General features: G+C 37.8%; 1 protein-coding gene across 3 annotated transcripts in view; it reads left to right on the top strand.

Moving 5' to 3' along the window:
• The window catches only part of ZC2HC1A (zinc finger C2HC-type containing 1A), a 60,055-nt gene extending 42,970 nt beyond the window's left edge, over positions 1-17,085 (top strand). For 2 of the 3 annotated variants that reach the window (XM_048841016.2, XM_048841015.2), the window contains exons 8-10: positions 4,658-4,777; positions 10,086-10,196; positions 11,078-17,085. In XM_048841016.2, coding sequence (XP_048696973.2) covers positions 4,658-4,777; positions 10,086-10,196; positions 11,078-11,264 — 418 coding nt within the window. In that variant the 3' untranslated portion in view covers positions 11,265-17,085. The remainder of the gene's footprint in view (positions 1-4,657; positions 4,778-10,085; positions 10,197-11,077) is intronic. The other variant, XM_048841017.2, reaches the window with a different exon arrangement.
• Positions 17,086-17,421: the final 336 nt, after the last annotated feature.

Raw genomic sequence — 17,421 nt, 5'->3', positions numbered from 1 at the left:
AATTAAAATAAAGTTTCTATCAAGATGAAACATTTTTTCATATGAAAACATTTATTATTTAAAATACAACTAAATTGCATCGAGAAATATAGAAGAATAAATTCCTTTTAAAAATACAAATGGAGCTTTAAGACCTTCAAAAATTACCTTCATAAAGCCAAAGCATAAGAGTTTATTCTCTTATTTACTTTGTTATGGATTAGTAGTTTAAACAGTAAAAGAATGTTAGATACCTTACCTTTAATTTTACTGTACTGCTCTGTGCTTTCATTATACCATACAAGATAAACAAGTTCAGGCATAGTTAGTACTAGGATGACAGACCTCCAAGTAACATGCTGCAGGAAGTGTCATTTTTTCCTCCGAGTCAATACTGAACCAATTTATTGAGCATGGAGTTGTGGGACAGTGTGCTGTTGGAAGTAGTATATTTCAAGTGAAACATAAAACGAAGGTCTCGATCACTTTTAGGCATTAAAAGGGTCCACACAGTTTTCAGGAAAATAAGCAGAGGAACCCCAATGTCCTGGCCATATTCCAACTTGAATAATTGTATTCACTCTAACTAAATCGTGCCTGAATTTTCAACTAAATACAGTGTTCTTCATGTCCTATGATAAACTGTGGAATAGTGCTTCTGTATATTATTAAACAACCATTTCTGTGTTAGATAAAGTGGTCCTATACCTGTTACAAAGATGTTGTGAGGCTTAATTGATTCACAATATTAAAGTGCTTTGAGGTCCTCAGATGAAAGATACAGAAATGCAATGTATTATTTGTAGTCCAGACAATATGTCTCTCACTACTAGAATTACAGTAGGTATGTTGTGTGGTAGGGGGAAGGGAGCGCAGATAAGATATTTGTGCACAGATAGCTAAAATTAGAAGAATCTACTAGCAGTTAAAAGTAAAACGCATAAGGATGCAGCTTTACCCTTGCCCTCTAGGTGGCATTCCTTCACTGCTGCATGAGACTTGTTAAAAAGAATTGCTATTCAGATAAGGCAATTAACCACAACTGTTTTAAAGGTGATTTCTAAAATGCACTGTTGCTTTTAAACAATTCTGTAATAAGAAAATTCTGTAGCTCCATTTTATGTTGTAATTCTAAACAGCAGAGTAAAAAAACGTGTTTAGAGGCAAAATGGCATCCTTTAAAAATTGGAAGTCAGATCCTACTGAGGATAATAGGAAGCATAAATGCTGGCAAGTCAAATGTAAAAATATAATAAGGAAGGCCAGGAAAGAATTTGGAAGAGCAACTAGCTAAAAACAAAAAACTAACAGCGATTACTTTTAAATATATCAGAAGCAGGAAGCCTACCAGTCAGTGAGACTACTGGACAACTGAGGTGCTAAAGGAACACTCTGGGAAGACAGGGCCACTGCAGAGAAGCCAGATAAATTCTTTGCATTGGTCTTCACAGCTGAGGATTTAGGGGAGACCCCTCCATACCCAACCCATTGTTTTTTAGGAGGAGGAACTGTTCCAGATTGAGATGTCAGTAGAGGAGGTTTTGGCACACATTAATAAATTACACAGCAGTAAGTCACTAGGACCAGATGGTATTCAACCAAGAGTTCTGAAGAACTCAAATATGAAACTGCAGAACTACTAACTGTGGTATGGAACCTACTACTTAAATCAGTTTCTGTAGCAGATTGGGGGAAGGGATAGCTCAATGGTTGACTGGATTTGTGAACTGGGGTTGGAAAATGAAATGGTGATAGGATTAAAGTTTATTATGTCCATTGAATTAGAGCTGGGTGGTGGGAAACGGTTTTCCCATCCCATGAGAATTTTTGAGACTTCAAATATTTTTCCCATCCCAAATCAGGACAAAAGGTTAAAATCTCAGTAATAGCCATGAACCAACCCTCTCCTCCCCCCATTTCTGATCCAGTTAGTAGAAACAGCTCAATTAGATAATTTTGAAACATTTAATGTTGATTTCAATCTTTTTTTTTTAATTTTTTTTTTTACTATACATTCACTTATATTTTGAAACCAAAATGTGTTTCTGCCTAAGAAATGAAAGTTTTTCATTTAGAAAATGTCCAAACAGGACATTTCAACAACTTGAAAATTTTTTCCAAATATTTTTCAGTTTGGGAAATTCTTCAAATTGATCCTTTCCGGCAAAGGGTTTCACTTTTGTCAAATTGGCATTTGCTGACCAAAAAAGTGTTATCAAAAATATCTGATTAGCTCTAATTAGCATTTCCATTTTATAATGGTAAAAGGCAGGTCTGTTGGAGGTCATGCCTGATGTTGGCAATAATGCTGTCTGTTGTGGCTAAAGTTTACTGTATGCAGATTCTGAAGACCTATCCAATCCTAGAAATGTCTTCACAAGCAGTTCTGCCACAATCTTTTTAAAATCCCTTTGTTTCTGCCAGCTATTTTAGTTAGTCTTTAAAATACATTCATACACAATTCTTACACAGCTTTAATTCTCTATTGAGGACTGCTTAAACGCATATACGTCCTGATCAGTTCCACACCTAGAAACATCATCTTTCTGACTGTGCTGACCTCAAATTCCTACCAACAAAGTAAACGACTCAATTAGCTTGGATTTTTAAGGTCAGCTATATTGCCATGGCAACTGTATTTCATATTGTTGATCATGTTATTTATTGTATAGCCGTTTCTGCTGACGCTCCATTGAGGTAATGTGAGTTTCAAGAGCTGTGCAAAGCCTTACTGCATTTCTGTAATATCTTGCAAACCGCATGAATTCAGCATCTTTAAGATGACGATACTGTAGAAATGATTGAAGGATAATATTCGTGTTAGAGAGATATACAAGGTAAATAACTAATTTTCATGGGTTATTAAAAGCCAGAGCAAAGCTGAGGGAATGTTGATGAATTACAAGGCTATGAAGCCAATACTAAAATTACATTTCAATGCCATGAACTTTATTTTTAAAAATCTTATGGAGTTTGCTGAATCAGTTTTGGCACATAACAAAAATAAAGTTCTCCTTCCCTCTCCCCCATGAGATTTTGGAAATTAAGTGCTTTTGCCTTCTCAGACTTTCCAGTGACATAACTTTGAGGGCAGGGCTTATTATAGACAGAGAATGTAGCAACTTCTGTACAAAGAGGTTATTTTCAGTTTTTATTTTTCCCCATGTCTTTTTCTTCTAACTTCTAACTGAAGTTTCAGAAATATGTTCTCTGACCAGGAATGGCTTTTTGTTTTTTTTTAAATTTGGGCATAAAACCTTCAACCATTTTTGAGAATAAAGTGGTGGTGATGGGGGAACACACTTTTTCATTGATTTTTTTTTTAAAGCATGACTCTTTGAATAGTCCTAGAACATTGTGGTAGATGATAGCAACTTTAAATTTTGCAGGGACATATTTCCTGTGAGTCAGATGAGCCTTTCACTGATCTGGTGAAAACTGATTATGGTTTGTCAAAGATATAAAAGTTTTGCAGTGCAATCTCTTAACATTCTAACAAGATTCTATTCGTTCTGGGAATGCATGCATAGTTTAAGAGAGTAAGTAATACCTGTTTTCTCAGGGTTAGTTCTCCTCTAAATCTGACTATTTGAATCTCTGACACTGTGGATGGAAGGCAGGAGACCTTATTTCTCTTGGGATGATGGGCTCCAGGTTTGCATGACACTGAGAGGAAGAATAGAAGGCATATTGCATTGTTTTAGAGTCATGCTCGGGAACTTCTGGAAAGGGAGAGGGAGAACAGACCACTTCTCCCTTTACAGGTAATCTTTGACTGGAAGAAGATAGCATTTTTCTCATCCCTTCCCACCATCTTATCCAAGGGTTTGTCTACACAGATGTTTAGTTCACGGCAAGCTGGAGTGTGAATCTACCCCGCAATAGCCAGCTGCATACTAACTGTCGTGCACTAACAGTTCTTTGGAGTGCTTTGATCTACTCCTGTTTCAAAGCAATGTAGATCAAAGCACACTAAGGAACTGTTTGTGCATGGCAGCAGGGTCCACATAGATAGATAGTGAGCAGCTGGTGAGTATGGGATAGATTCATGCTCCAGTTTGCCACAAATTAAATGTTTGGGTAGACAAGCCCTCAGTTAAGTTTGTATGAGTTCTGCCTATGAGCTCTCTGGTCTGCTTCATTGCCATGATGAATTTTACTTTATAATGATACAGTGTACCCAGTTTATTGTGAAATTGTCAATCATTAAATAACATCATTTGAGATAACCTAATTTTAATAATCTGCATGACTGTTGGAGACAGACTAGTCCTAATAAACTCTGATACTTGTGAAGCAAGTGCCTTTTGGAAGACCAGGATTGTAAATGACTTATATCTTTTTACTATATGTTCCATTCTGTGCCTCCGATGAAGTGGGCTGTAGCCCATGAAAGCTTATGCTCTAATAAATTTGTTATTCTCTAAGGTGCCACAAGTACTCCTGTTCTTTTTGCAGATACAGACTAACACAGCTGCTACTCTGAAACCTGAAGTTAATGTGTTCACTAAAAGTTTGAAGTCTGACTGTCCCAGATAAGAATAATTCAATTTCAAAAGTTAGAGTTCTGATGAGGAAGATAAATGTTTAATTGTGACTACTTGTTTGAAATACTTGCAATAATATAAATAGCAAACTAGCCAACTCCTTATGGGTACACCTTTATATATTTTAATAGTAAGACGGACAAGTTAGGCCCACCACTGCGAACTGGAAGAGATGTGCAAAGGTTGTATGACAGTGATACAAAAACAGACAGTACCATCAAAAGACCAAATGAGTTGTTGCCCATTAACAAGTAAGTATTGCAAATCAGTGTGGTTTATCTATTTTTCAGATATGTTCCCCCAAAAGTGTTGGAATATTAAAAGCATTTTGTGGCTTTTGAAATATGCAAAGCTTCCTAATGAAGTTGTTACCTGATGACATTGTAACAGACTTACTGTCCCCTTTTTTTGTGTCACTGTGAATGTCTTGATAGACCAAAATCAGTGTCTTGTGGGAAGGAGGAAATTAATCTGTAACACATTATGGCTTGTACAACTTTCATATTGGATATAATGTTTTATGATAGGACAGAAAACACAATATAATGCTTGCAACTGAAAACATTTTCCACTGCCATATCTTCCTTCGTTGACTCCAGTTTATTATATATATTTATACTCTTATTTCATGTTTACAGTGCTGGTATAAAGCAGCTATATAGCAAGCGTTTAAACATATAGAACAATTTAAAAAAACACAACCATAGGCATATCACATAGATAAGTCATTACAATAAGATAGCTTATTGGTTGCATTTAACTTTCAATAGCTATTAAAAGCCGACACATATACCATTGCTTCAACATGGTAGAGAAATATTCTATATTTCATATATCTTTTGAATAGAAAATAGATGCAGTGTCCTAGATACCACTTTCAGGTAGCTGGGCAAATGCTGATTTTTAAATGGCAAGCACTTTATCTGTAATATTTTAAGGTAAATTGCTAAGGAAGAGTTAGTTACAAATGGTGACATGTTGGGAAAATACCCAAGAAATGAATATGACTTATTAAGGGGATGCTTTCAAATAATAAAAACAATTTTCCTACATTAATTGTTCTCAGATGCTGTTTTAATTTTTAAAAATGTAAACTAAAACATTTCCAGAAGACTATTTAGACTAAAATATTCAGACTTGAGTGCCTAAAGTTAGGTACCAATAGGAAAAAAACGGTGGCCTTTTTTTCCTAAGATGCACTGCATCTGCATCTTCTATTGGCTTCAGTTGGAGCTGGTAGAGTGCTCAGCACCTCTGGAAACCAGGACACTTTTTAAAAAAAATTTATTTAGATGTCTAATATTAAGCATGCAAGTTTGAAAAATCAGGTGCTAGTAGTTTGCAGAGTGAACATACTTGCATGAACATGCCTTGTAGCAACAAAGAGGATGTGACCTGGAAGAGAACTACTGGTGTGAAAGGTATGGACTTTTTGGCAGTCCCAGGAGTCCTACCACTGACACAAATTTTTGACCTACACATGTACCCTTGTAGTCATAGGATAATCAACTGTTCTTACTGGAGAGCTTCTTTTGAGAGCTTGGCATCTAGACAAACTGCTACTATAAGAGTTTTTATTGTCCTACTGTGAATATTCCAACCATGTGTAGAAATATCACTGTTGTGATTGTGTCCATTCAGCTACCCAAGCAGATCATGTAATTTAAAGAAACTGTGGTGGCGAAAGTGGGCTCCATCAATTCTAAACTCCTAGTGCACTGGCTATAATCCAGGTTGCCCAACAGTTCCCATTATAAGCCCCCTGTTTTCAGTTACTTATAGCTTTTGCCAAAGTTCAACCATTTGGGCTGAAATGTTCCATTAGAGGTGTCTGCCTCAGGCTGCACTTTTTTTGTTTAATTTCAGCAAAAACTGTTCAGCTATTTCAGAGAATGAGGTTAGAGAAAATCACATTTTGCCCTTTTAAAAATTTTTTTGCAACCTTTTCTTAGAAAAACTCCACTGCCTCCATACTTTGGAACAGAGACTGGAAATTTGGCAAGGGGTGGCCTTTGTGATACTGATGTGCTTTTGGACAGCCCTATTAAAAATCTGCCCAAATTTGACCAAGTTAGAAGGTTTTGAAAAAAAATCACAATTTGCACATGCTCCATGCAGAATTGTTTAAGAGCAAAAATCTCCAAAGATTCCATCCTCACTGACCAACTGACTCCACTTGGATTGGGAGCTGTGGGGTGGAGGGGAGATTAGAACTGGTTGGAAGAGAGGTTGAGACTGGGGACTGGGTGTAGGGAACTGGTTGAGGTTGAGTAAGGAGGCTTGGAAGGTATGAGAATACTGGTACTAGCTGAACAAGGACACTGGGAGCCACTGGAGACAGCTGGGGGCTGGGAGCCAATTAGCTGGCCTGGGATGGGTGCGGAGCAGCAAGATTGGATGATGTGCTGGGTGGAAAACGGACTGGCTGGACCAGGAGAACGAGGGTGTGGGGGAATTGGGAAAGGGGAGACAAAACTGACAAGGAGCTAGGTTGTAAGGGGGAAACCTTGGCCTGGCTGGACAAAGAGAGTGGGTAGACAGGATGAGTGGTCTGGGGAAGGAGACTAGGACTGGGACCAGTAGTCATGAGGAGGAAAGATACAAACTGGATGAGGAGCCAGGAAAGGAGAACTGAGACTAACTAGGCAAGGAGGGGATGGATCTAGGACTGGCTGTGCAAGGAGACTGAAACTGGGATAAAAAGCCTGAATGGAGAGTGGGAATGAGTGGGCAAAGAAAACAGGACTGGGACAAGGAGCTGGGGGAGGTAGAAACAGGACTATGAAAGGTTGGAGGGTATAGGACAGAAGAGGATAAACTTGGGGGAAATGGGCAGAATAGTCTACTCATTAGAGCAGAGAGGTCTATGCAGTGGATCTACAGATTCTAACCCTGTTGATGAACAATGTGGGTGTCAGTATGATGCCGCCTGATGAAATTTCATTTTCCAGTTTGCTGTTTTAAATTGTGCACAAAAAATACATTAAAAGACATTATTGAGGTTGCAAAGTCAAGGACTCAAAAGTTAGGAAATGCCAGAATTAAGGTTACCTTTGTAATTTTAATTTGCCCCCCTTGTGCATATGCATTAGTATGCAGTCTTTAATTATATGATGGAATACTATTTTTTTCCACAGGACCCTGACCTCATTCAGTTCACAGGAAAGACCTGCTATGGGGATGAATCAGGGTTGCATGTTAAAGGAGGCTGTGATCTATAGGATGTTGAGGAAGTAGAAGTTGCTTACTATTTTAGTACTGGGGCAAGCGGGTATAGGCCTGCCCAAAACTAAAGGCCTGGGCTACAGCTGATTTCTGCGGACAACAACTGAAAGAAACAGGATTCAGAGTGAGGTCAAAGATTAAAATGAGAGAGCCAGAGGGAACACAAAGCAGAGAACCCCAGACAGCGCCCTCTGCTCCTCAAAGGCATCCAGAGTAGAAGGTGTGTAGTGAATGAGGCAGGGGATAGCAGGATGAGAAAGGAGGGTCTTATCATCGAGACAGTTAAATGTTGCCTTGGAGAACTGGATTGTATCCTTGCCTTTGCCACAGAGTTCCTATGTGATGCTGGGCAAGTCATGTAAGCCAGACTTTTTGCAGGTGATCACTAATTGTGTGTTCATCATTTTCTGACTTCACAACCTGAGTCTTGATTTTAAAAAGTGCTGAGCACTCACTGCTGCAGCTGAAGTCCATGAAAACTGTGCTTTGAACAATCAGGTCCTAGGTGTCTCAAATTGGGCACCCAAAATTAGGGGATATTGATTACCTTAATGTCTCTGTGAATCAAGTTCCTTATCTGTAAAATGGGGATAATAATTCCTTGTCATCTCAGAGGTGTGGTGTGGAAATATATTCTTTAGTGTTTATGAAGCACTTGTACTATAATGATGAGTGCTGTAGACAAGTCCACAAAGACATTAATAATTCTGTATTCAGAGCAGGATTTGAATAGTGGGCAGTAAATGAGGCCTGTGGTCACACATTGAATGATAAATAGTTGCTCATAAATTCATCACTCATGCACTGAATGAGGCAGGGATCCTGTAGGAAAAAACAGTATGTGATCATGTAATTAAAGACTGTATAATAATGCACATGCACAAGGAAACTGAATTAAGGTTGCCCAGGCAAACAATTCTGGCATTTCCAACATTTTGAATGCTTGACTTTGCAACCTTAATAATGTACTTTTAACTAACTTTTTGAGTGTAATTTGCACTTATATTGTGGCTTTTTGATTCCACGATGCTTTTATAAAGTAATCCTGATAATGCTGTTGGTAAGTAGGTAGGAAAACAGCCCATCCTATAGACAGGAGCACTAAAGGAGAAAGTTTGTGACCAGCCTGCTGTCACAAACTCAATCTGTGAGCTGGGGCAAATTACTCTTTGGCGTAAGTGGGTGGCATACTTGTGTGCTTAATTATTAGACCACTCCCCTCATTTTGGGTTTTTCACAGCAGTGTTCAGGCCACTGGGTCCAAATCGCAGGGGTCAAGAATCCTGCCTTAATCTGCCCTTGGCTATTACTGATGAAGGTAAATTTTTTTAAAAAATAAATACATTCTTCAACATACTCTCCAGTGTGTGGTAAATTTTTGGAACAAGATAACAGAACTTATTTTTAATCACTTGTAGTGAAGGGTGCTTCCGCCTCCCTGTTCCTCTTGATGGTGGCAATGCTACTCAGGGATAACACCCTTCCTAGCTGTGCTGAGGAATAGTGCAGCTTGTCAGTGCTCTCATGTTCCTCCACTTCTTCAAAGTGAGCAACTGTCTGGAGATTTGAATAGGACAGAGCAATCCTTTAGCTGGGTATCACCATCCAACTTCCCTTCTTCTGTGTGGGGATTCTTGAAAGAGCTTCTGCCTCTGTGTTGCTGCACTATTGAACTGAGGATTTGACAAGCCATAAAAGATGGGTGCTGCTACCCTGTTGGGTGAAAGTTATTCCCCCATCCCCACGCTTAGGTTGAAGAGGCTGGACCAAGAGGGCATCACTGTCCTTCCTAAGCAGGGGAGTAACAGCCACCTCCAATGGCTGCTGTGGCTGGGTTCAGTATTATGGGAATGAGAAGGCAGTGGCCATGGCTCACCTAAGAATGAATGTGAAGGGGTGCAAGGCATCCATCTGCCTAAAGATTCTTCCACCTCTTAGTTAGGCCACCAGTTAGTTGCTTTTCACTCTTCTAGGAGTCCTAACAGAGCCATAAAATCACTTTTAGCCTGGGAGCAAAGAGGTGGAAATATTCTATACCGTGAGCAATCAATAGAGAGTGCATTTGCTTTATTCTAGTGTGATACAGAATGAAAGATTGGGAGTATGAGTGAAATGCTTCTTCACCATTGGCCAAAAGAGTGCAGTGTTACCATCACTGGTCCAGGTTTTGGCACTCTGTGGTCTTCCAACCTTCCTAATCTTGCTATGGCTCTTCACTCTGTCATTGGTAGGGTTAATGAGGTTCTGCTGTTTTTCCAAAGTATTGGCAATGTTGTGCCCGGGTGGTTTGTTGAAACTGTTTGTTTAATTCACTGAATATCTACTCTCTTCTAGAGGCACTGTGAAAACTCGAATATCAACCCCTCCAAGTATGGCAAAAAACACGGGCACAGGTGCTCTAGCAAACAAAAGGAAAATCTATAATGCAGAAAGTTACTCAAGCAGGTAGTTTTTAACTTCATAATCTTGTAAGTACAGTAAATAGAAACATTTTAGGGGGGTACTCTCTACAGGAAATGATGGGAAGAGTCGTACACAGACAGTTGTGGGAACCTCTTAATTCAATATTCTTTGGTAGATTTAACAATTTTAGTATGCTTTGACTGTAGGTTCGGCATATTTAGTGCTGTAGCTTAGTGTGAAAGTAAAATTTCACCCATCCAAGTGGGTAAGGCTGAGCATTAGGAGTTTCAGTACACTTGTGAAAAGGTTATGAGAGAATGGGTGGCTCTTTCAACCTAAATTTAAGTCAATTACTGCTAACTGAAGAAGAGAAAATAGGGAGTTTATAGTTCTAACGCCACACGATCTGAGGGTGATACAGTGGGTGTTATTTTCTGAGGTTCTCAGTGCCATACTTTTCCTCTGAAGTTAAGTGGAGTTGTGCATGCTTATGCCTCTGAAAACTAGGCAGGAAGTCTGTCTCTAAAAAAAAATACAGTGCTAATATTTCTTTGACTATATACTTTCATTTGTTAAAGATATATTTAGGGTTACTTTCCAACAAAACCTTTGATAGGTCAGTGATAGAATTTCTAGTTAGATTAACTTGTGACTTGAATGTTTCTTCCTGCTTCTAGGATTCTGGTGTTAGTTTCCTTTAGCATCTCTCTTTTTGTTTCAAAGTAGGGAGCACTTTGGAAAGGGTGCACAATATGATATTTCAAGTAGGTAGGCTGATTATCCCTTTTATGGCACAAACTTTAAAGTATATATTTGTCAGTTATTAAAAAATAGTAATTCTTTGTAAAGGATTAGAATGGGTACTTATACCAAGCTGCACTGTATTAAATTATATTATGAACATTTGTTATTTGAATTTTCAGGTCTGATGGTAAAATTGGGTATGATAGTGGAGACTACTCATCCTCAGTCAATGGAGGAAGTACAAAAAGCAGTGATGAAAATTCACCTGTACAGTTATCAAAATTTTGCCATGAATGTGGAACCAGGTACCCGGTGGAATGGGCAAAGTTCTGCTGTGAATGTGGAATTCGAAGAATGGTTGTATGAATGCATTCTTAAAAGCAAAGAAAGCAAGCAAACAAAAAACAAAACAAAAAACAAAAAAACCCAGAGCTTCAGTTGCATATTGTGGCATGGAATGCTGGAGCACTCCTTCCTGTTAGATTTCATGCTGCAAACATGCTTGAAGTACCATGTTGTAGTAATTTACTGAGTGCAATCCTTTTGGTTACATAGTTATTTATATATAAATATATATACTGTATATAAAAATAACAGGTACCTAAAACTGTGCCGTTCAAGGACATTCTAATCTCTGTTGGAAAATATTTTAAGCTAAGTAGAAATGTGTTTGGTAATTTAGCAGATAGAAATGGATCTTTTTGTAGAACCCTGGTATGTAAAATATTCTAGCTATGAAACATTTGGGCTAAAAAATGCTTCTGAGAAGGAATCAGATATACTTATGGGACACTAACTAAGAAACTGTCTTTTAAGCAAGTATGAAAACTGCATGAGTAGCTCCTATAACTTTCTAATTAAATTGTTAAAGATTGTCTTTGGTTAAAGAGATTAAAGCATACTATTCCAATGAGCTTCCATGGTTATTTTCTGGGACTGCTTCTAAAATATTTGTTAAAGCAAATGGACTGAAGTCCTGTGTGAAAGTATTGTTCACCTCTGTAAAGAGTAATAGGATTTGAATAAGAACCAATGAAGGTTATTACATATTTACAGCCAGCAGTGTGGGACCAGGCCTTTTTTTAAAAAAAGCCATGTTTTCCATAATGATGTACTTTCCTTTTCACAACTGTGCACACGAGTCTTATCCAACAGCTCCCATCTCTCCTTCCAGAGATGTCTGCAAGTTCCTGCTCCCTTCACTTCCCTCCTCTTTCTCCAGAAGGAAAGACAAAATAATTTACTCCAAAAATTTTTTAAAAAGTTTCTTGGATATGTATTGAGATTTTCTAGTGGATGGCTTTAATAGATGATTATCATAGATGATGAAAATAATTTGTACATCAATTTTTTAAACAGTCCTTATAATGTGTCTTACATGATAGAGGTCCATATAGTTATATGAAACTGGTACTGTAAGTTTTGATAGAAGTCATCACTTCCCTTATTCTGATCCCGTGCAATAGGCAAAGCCATATGTTTTATGGAGCAATTATGCTTCATGGGATAGTATGTGAATATTTAATTATTCTGTCTGCAATTACTACGTTTTCTTGGGCTGTGTACTGCAGCCATTGAAGTCAGTAGCAAAACTCACATTGACTTCCAAGGGAGCAGGATCAGACACCTTAGCTGTTTAACTTTTGTAATATGGTAACCAGAAGGGCAGTTTAAATAACCAGGCAAAAGCTGAGTTTCTTAGTTTGTGTCTGAATTTAAATGTTTCTGTTATGTGGCGTTTGCTTTGAAGTATTTTAAACTATTTTGGTTTCCCAGGGAAAAACAATCCGAAGGAATCTAATTGTGCCTTTCCCAAATTAACTGTGCTGTCTTGTCCAAAATTGTTACTTTTAATTCATTGCTGCCACTAGTATAGCACGTGTATGATTTATATTAAGGTGGTATATTGAAGCTTTTTGCCACATATGGTATGACATTGCAATATTGTCAGTTGATGTAATCCAAAAGTACTATTCATATTTTTGGAGAATACAGATAATGGGGCCAATTACAAACAAAATGTAGTTGATATCCATTTTGTGGATACCCTTCTCTGATTTTTGTGGATATCTTTAGGGACTTGATGCTGTCATTTTGTGGGCCCTAAACTATTATTGCTATTTTAGGATGACCAAGTTCAGTGGTACAGAATTGTTTTGTAATCTTTCTGAGAAATTAGGTGCTTCTAGGAATTGTCCCTTTACCTGGTGTATTGACATCGTTTCTAATTCTACAATATGGCCACTGAGCTGCCCGTGTTTAGTGTGTAAGAGTGGATAACTATTAAATGTGATGTTGCATAATAGGTAGACTTGATGGACTTTAACTGAATTTGGGTGCTAGAAATCAAGGTGTATAGAATGGCCTTTTGGCAGTTTCATATATACACATGGGAATTACAATTCTGCATCCCTTGTGGACGTAAACCCCAAGGGAAAATCTGCTCCAGAATCACATTAGGGTGTCCATTGTCCTGTGGGCCTTCTACTGTAGTGTGAAGTGCCCAAGGGATGTAAGAATGAGCCAAATATGGGTTCAGCCAAGGGACACTGAAGGTTCATAGGCCCAATATCTGATCTATTTAGTTTCTGTTCTTATATCTGTTGGCAAATTAAATGTTATCCGTTTTTAAAAAAATAAATAAATGGCAGCAGCCCAGCACTCATCATGAGCAAACCTGTAATAACAGCAATATGTTCGTAAAATATAAAGGGAAAGTTTAGTAAGGAAACAGAATAGTTTCAAGCTTACGAGGATTTTATTGTGAATAATGAGAGGAGTGAAGGAATTATCTACAGAATTATGAACGTCTGTGCTTTGAAACCATAAATGCCAGGTTTCCCAATTCAGTGCATACAATATGTGGATTTATATTCACTACTCTTTGAGCTGTTGTGTAATGCAGTGCTTCAAAGTCAGGTGTTAGAAAATTATCCTAGAGTTATGCACCATTTATTTTCTTTTAATTGAAATTTTGTGTGTATTATTCTAAAGTTTAATTCAGCATTACAATTTAGTAAATTTAAACCTAGATTATTGACAAAATGTAACATTTAATAATGTGCACGTTTGAATCTTCTATAATAAAGACATGAAAACACTAACATAAAATTTGATTATCCAGTTTGTTACTGCTTACTGAGGCTATATTCAGTATGTTCAGGTTTGTTTATCAAAATGTTTTTATTATCTAATGTATCTAGTGCTATCTACAGAGGACTGCATTGCACACTAACAGCACAGACTGCTGCCTTTCCATCCAAATGTTTGTTAGCAAACAAAAACGGAACGGTTTTCATAATACTCATTGCAGATGCTGTTTAAATGGAATATGAAACACATAAGGAGCATAATTAAGTATCATATAAAAAGCAAGAAATAAGCATGTTGATTGAAGGAAGATTAGGGAAGATCTTGAAAGCTCAGTGTACATCTCTCCAAGGATATGTATAAGCATATGTTCTGTGTGAACTCTTCAAAAGTTATTATCCAAAATTAAATTAATAAAGCTAAGCTTATCATTTTTAATTAAAGTGGGCAGAACACCAGAGGAGGATTATGAACCCCAAAACTGATGAATAACAACACGCACTAACTGCACATTTTAAAAATCTCTGAATAAGTTGTATTGGTGTAATTACATGGTTACAGTATTACTTTCGCCTCCAGGACCTTGACAACTTTTACTATCCACCATATATATTGCGCTATAAGTTCTCTTGCAAAGGTTCTCTCATTCTGTAGGAGGGAGTCAGTGGAGGGTTCTTGCATGAAGAGCCAGCTCCGAGATGAAGGTTAATGGTAGGTTCCACAGTTGCCAACTTTCACACGGTAAATAAGCACCCTGACTTTCACAATAAGCCTACAATCAAGCTAATCCCATTTCAGAACAGGGCCAAAATAAGCCAATCCCTAAGAAACCCAATACTCTATATGACTAGATCCCCCCCAGCCTGCAGTCTAGGACTGTGGTGGGCCCGCTGTGCACCTCTGATTCTCTCCCCCCTTTACACCTGCTTGCCCCTGCTTGGCGGGAGCTGATCAAGAAAAAGAAGGAACAAGCAACAAGCCAAAAAGCAACTCACAAGCCAATGAAGCCAAAAACAAGCCTAATTTCTGGGGTTTTTCACGGGTTTGGCCTGCGAGCCATCTTCCCTGTCCTGAAGGTTTTGAGTGCTGCCTCTTTTTAGGATTTAGACCATCAGCACCTAGAACTAGGGCCATGAAAAACGTTTGTGCCCCAGAAAGCAGACACTGGACTTAGTGTCTTGCCTTCCCCTCTGCCTCTCCATTCCCCGTTTCCTTTTATGTTATCACTCTCCCCCATTCTATCTCACATTTTTCATTAAAAATTGAACTTTTTGGCAGAGGTTTTTAAAGGGATTTGGACTCCCCATTACATTTCCCTTGGTGGATTTGAAAATCTCAATCTTTAAGGTTTGTTGCCCAGTAATGAGACCTAGCTTGATGTTAGGAGCTCTCCATGGTGCTCTGGCACTGAATCTGCTCCTACAATGCATCTGATTATCAGTCTTCCATTGCACGTGCTACAGCGAGTGAGGGAAACAGAGTGCTGACTGCAAAGTGCACTTCAGCAATAGCCCCAATGTTAGAACATCATGGAGTGTGTCTGTTACTGAGAGGAAGTGGCTCAGTGTTGTGATGGTGTAGTGGTGGGCAGGGAGGAATAGGTAAAAACTATTTTTTCCTGATGGAGATAGCAGAACAGTATCTCTCTGCTGTAGCTTAAATGCTGTGTGCTGGCATCCCAAATGGCTAGTCTACTGAACATGAAATCAAATAATAATGTCTGAATGCTATAAAAATCCACTAGAAATGTTAGTTATTAGTCACATTTATTCCTCATACCATACAGAATCAAATACTCCTGGAAGAAGCTTTTGTTACTGGAAAAACTGTGTTCCTAGAAAAGGGGCTATTTTACTACTTTAATTTTATTGTTTTAGCTATGCAGTGAAACTTAAATGGGAACAAGGTTTTGTGCTTGCAACTGTGTGTCAAACACTGAAAATAAATTTACATGAAATGATGGTTAATGAAATTGAGTGAATTTTATTTGCTTGCCCAAAAAAGAATTACTTGTTTGGGGTGAGTGAGTGAGTAGAATTTTTCAGGGCTTATTTATTATTAATCTGTGGGTATGTATCTTTTAAATTCAAAACATAATGGAGTACAGAGTTTGATAAGCACAGTTGATTTAAAACCAGATTAGCCTGTGGGGTGTTGGTTTCTTTTTAACCCAGTAGTAAGGTTAAATCATGGCCTCACTTTATCCAGGTCTTACAAATAATATTTGGTAAGAAATTATTTGCAGTGTTTAGTAAGTTAGCACTCACTCAGCTCCTTGAGACTTTCTTCCTAGATGTACAGTGCACAATATGAGGTACACTGGTACATATTTCCAGATGATTTTTTTAAAATTGTTTACACATATTAAGGGGCAAACATGTTACCATGCTCATGGACACTAAATAGAACCATTGAATATGTCACAAGCAATTGAAAAATTTAGATTTTCCCTTTACAGATATGAACATTCTTCATTTGATATATACTAATTGAAAAGTATTTTTCCCCATGTAAATAATAGCCCTTGAGACTTAATCAGATGTATTTTGAAGTTTCATTCAGTTCAAAACCACTAATGCAAATGTAGTTATAGAATAACAGCAGTCTATGCACCATTTCTGGCGTGGGCTTTTGGCAGAAGTAGTGTGGGATTTGCACCTGATCCAGTGCTGAGCGCTTAACAGTTGCTCTGGCGTCCAGTGGAATTTGTGTGTGCTTGTCCTTCAAGCACTGTTTCTGTGGATGTCTCTTATATGCATCTTCATAAGCCAAAGCACCCATTTATTTATTTTTATACCAATGTTTCACCTATTTTATAGAAATGGTTCATTATTGTATCTGATATTCTTAGAGTTGTCATTACTACATCTGTTATTGTTTATGCCTGGCACTTTAATGCACTGAATACTCTCACATTTGTCACTATCAAGAGTCCTATTTCTATCAAATGGTTTGAGTTTCTTGATCACTTATTTGCTATGTGAAGTTTGAATTCTCAAGTGTCAATTCCATTTTAATTTGCAAATGTAATTTGTAAATAGCTCACCCTATACAATCTTGCCACTTGTTAACAATAAAGCAGATATGCTGGATAAAACTGTATGTTCTCTTTTATGTTTCTGTATTGTCAAGTGTAAGTTGTCTCAAAAGTAGCCTAGTATTGTTTTGTTTTAGTACTGAGTTTGAATCATATAAATAATTTGAATTCCCAAGGTCCACAGGAAATACACTTACACTTGGGCCATGTGTAATGCCTGCTCCTAACATGTGGGCCATCTACTGTCTTCTCATGTGAGTTGAGAGACAGCTGAAACACTGCAAGTAAAACTTTCAAAAGCATGTACATGAATTTTATTGAGAATGAGGCTCCGAGGTGTCTCAATCCATTTTGAAAATGGGACTTACGCTCCTAAATCACTAAGAACTTCTGAAA

The sequence above is a fragment of the Caretta caretta genome, chromosome 2 (genome assembly GCF_965140235.1).
Source record: "Caretta caretta isolate rCarCar2 chromosome 2, rCarCar1.hap1, whole genome shotgun sequence".
NCBI classification, from domain to species: domain Eukaryota; kingdom Metazoa; phylum Chordata; order Testudines; family Cheloniidae; genus Caretta; species Caretta caretta.
Note: the sequence above shows the minus strand (reverse complement) of the source record. Positions and strands in the feature narration are given on the sequence as shown.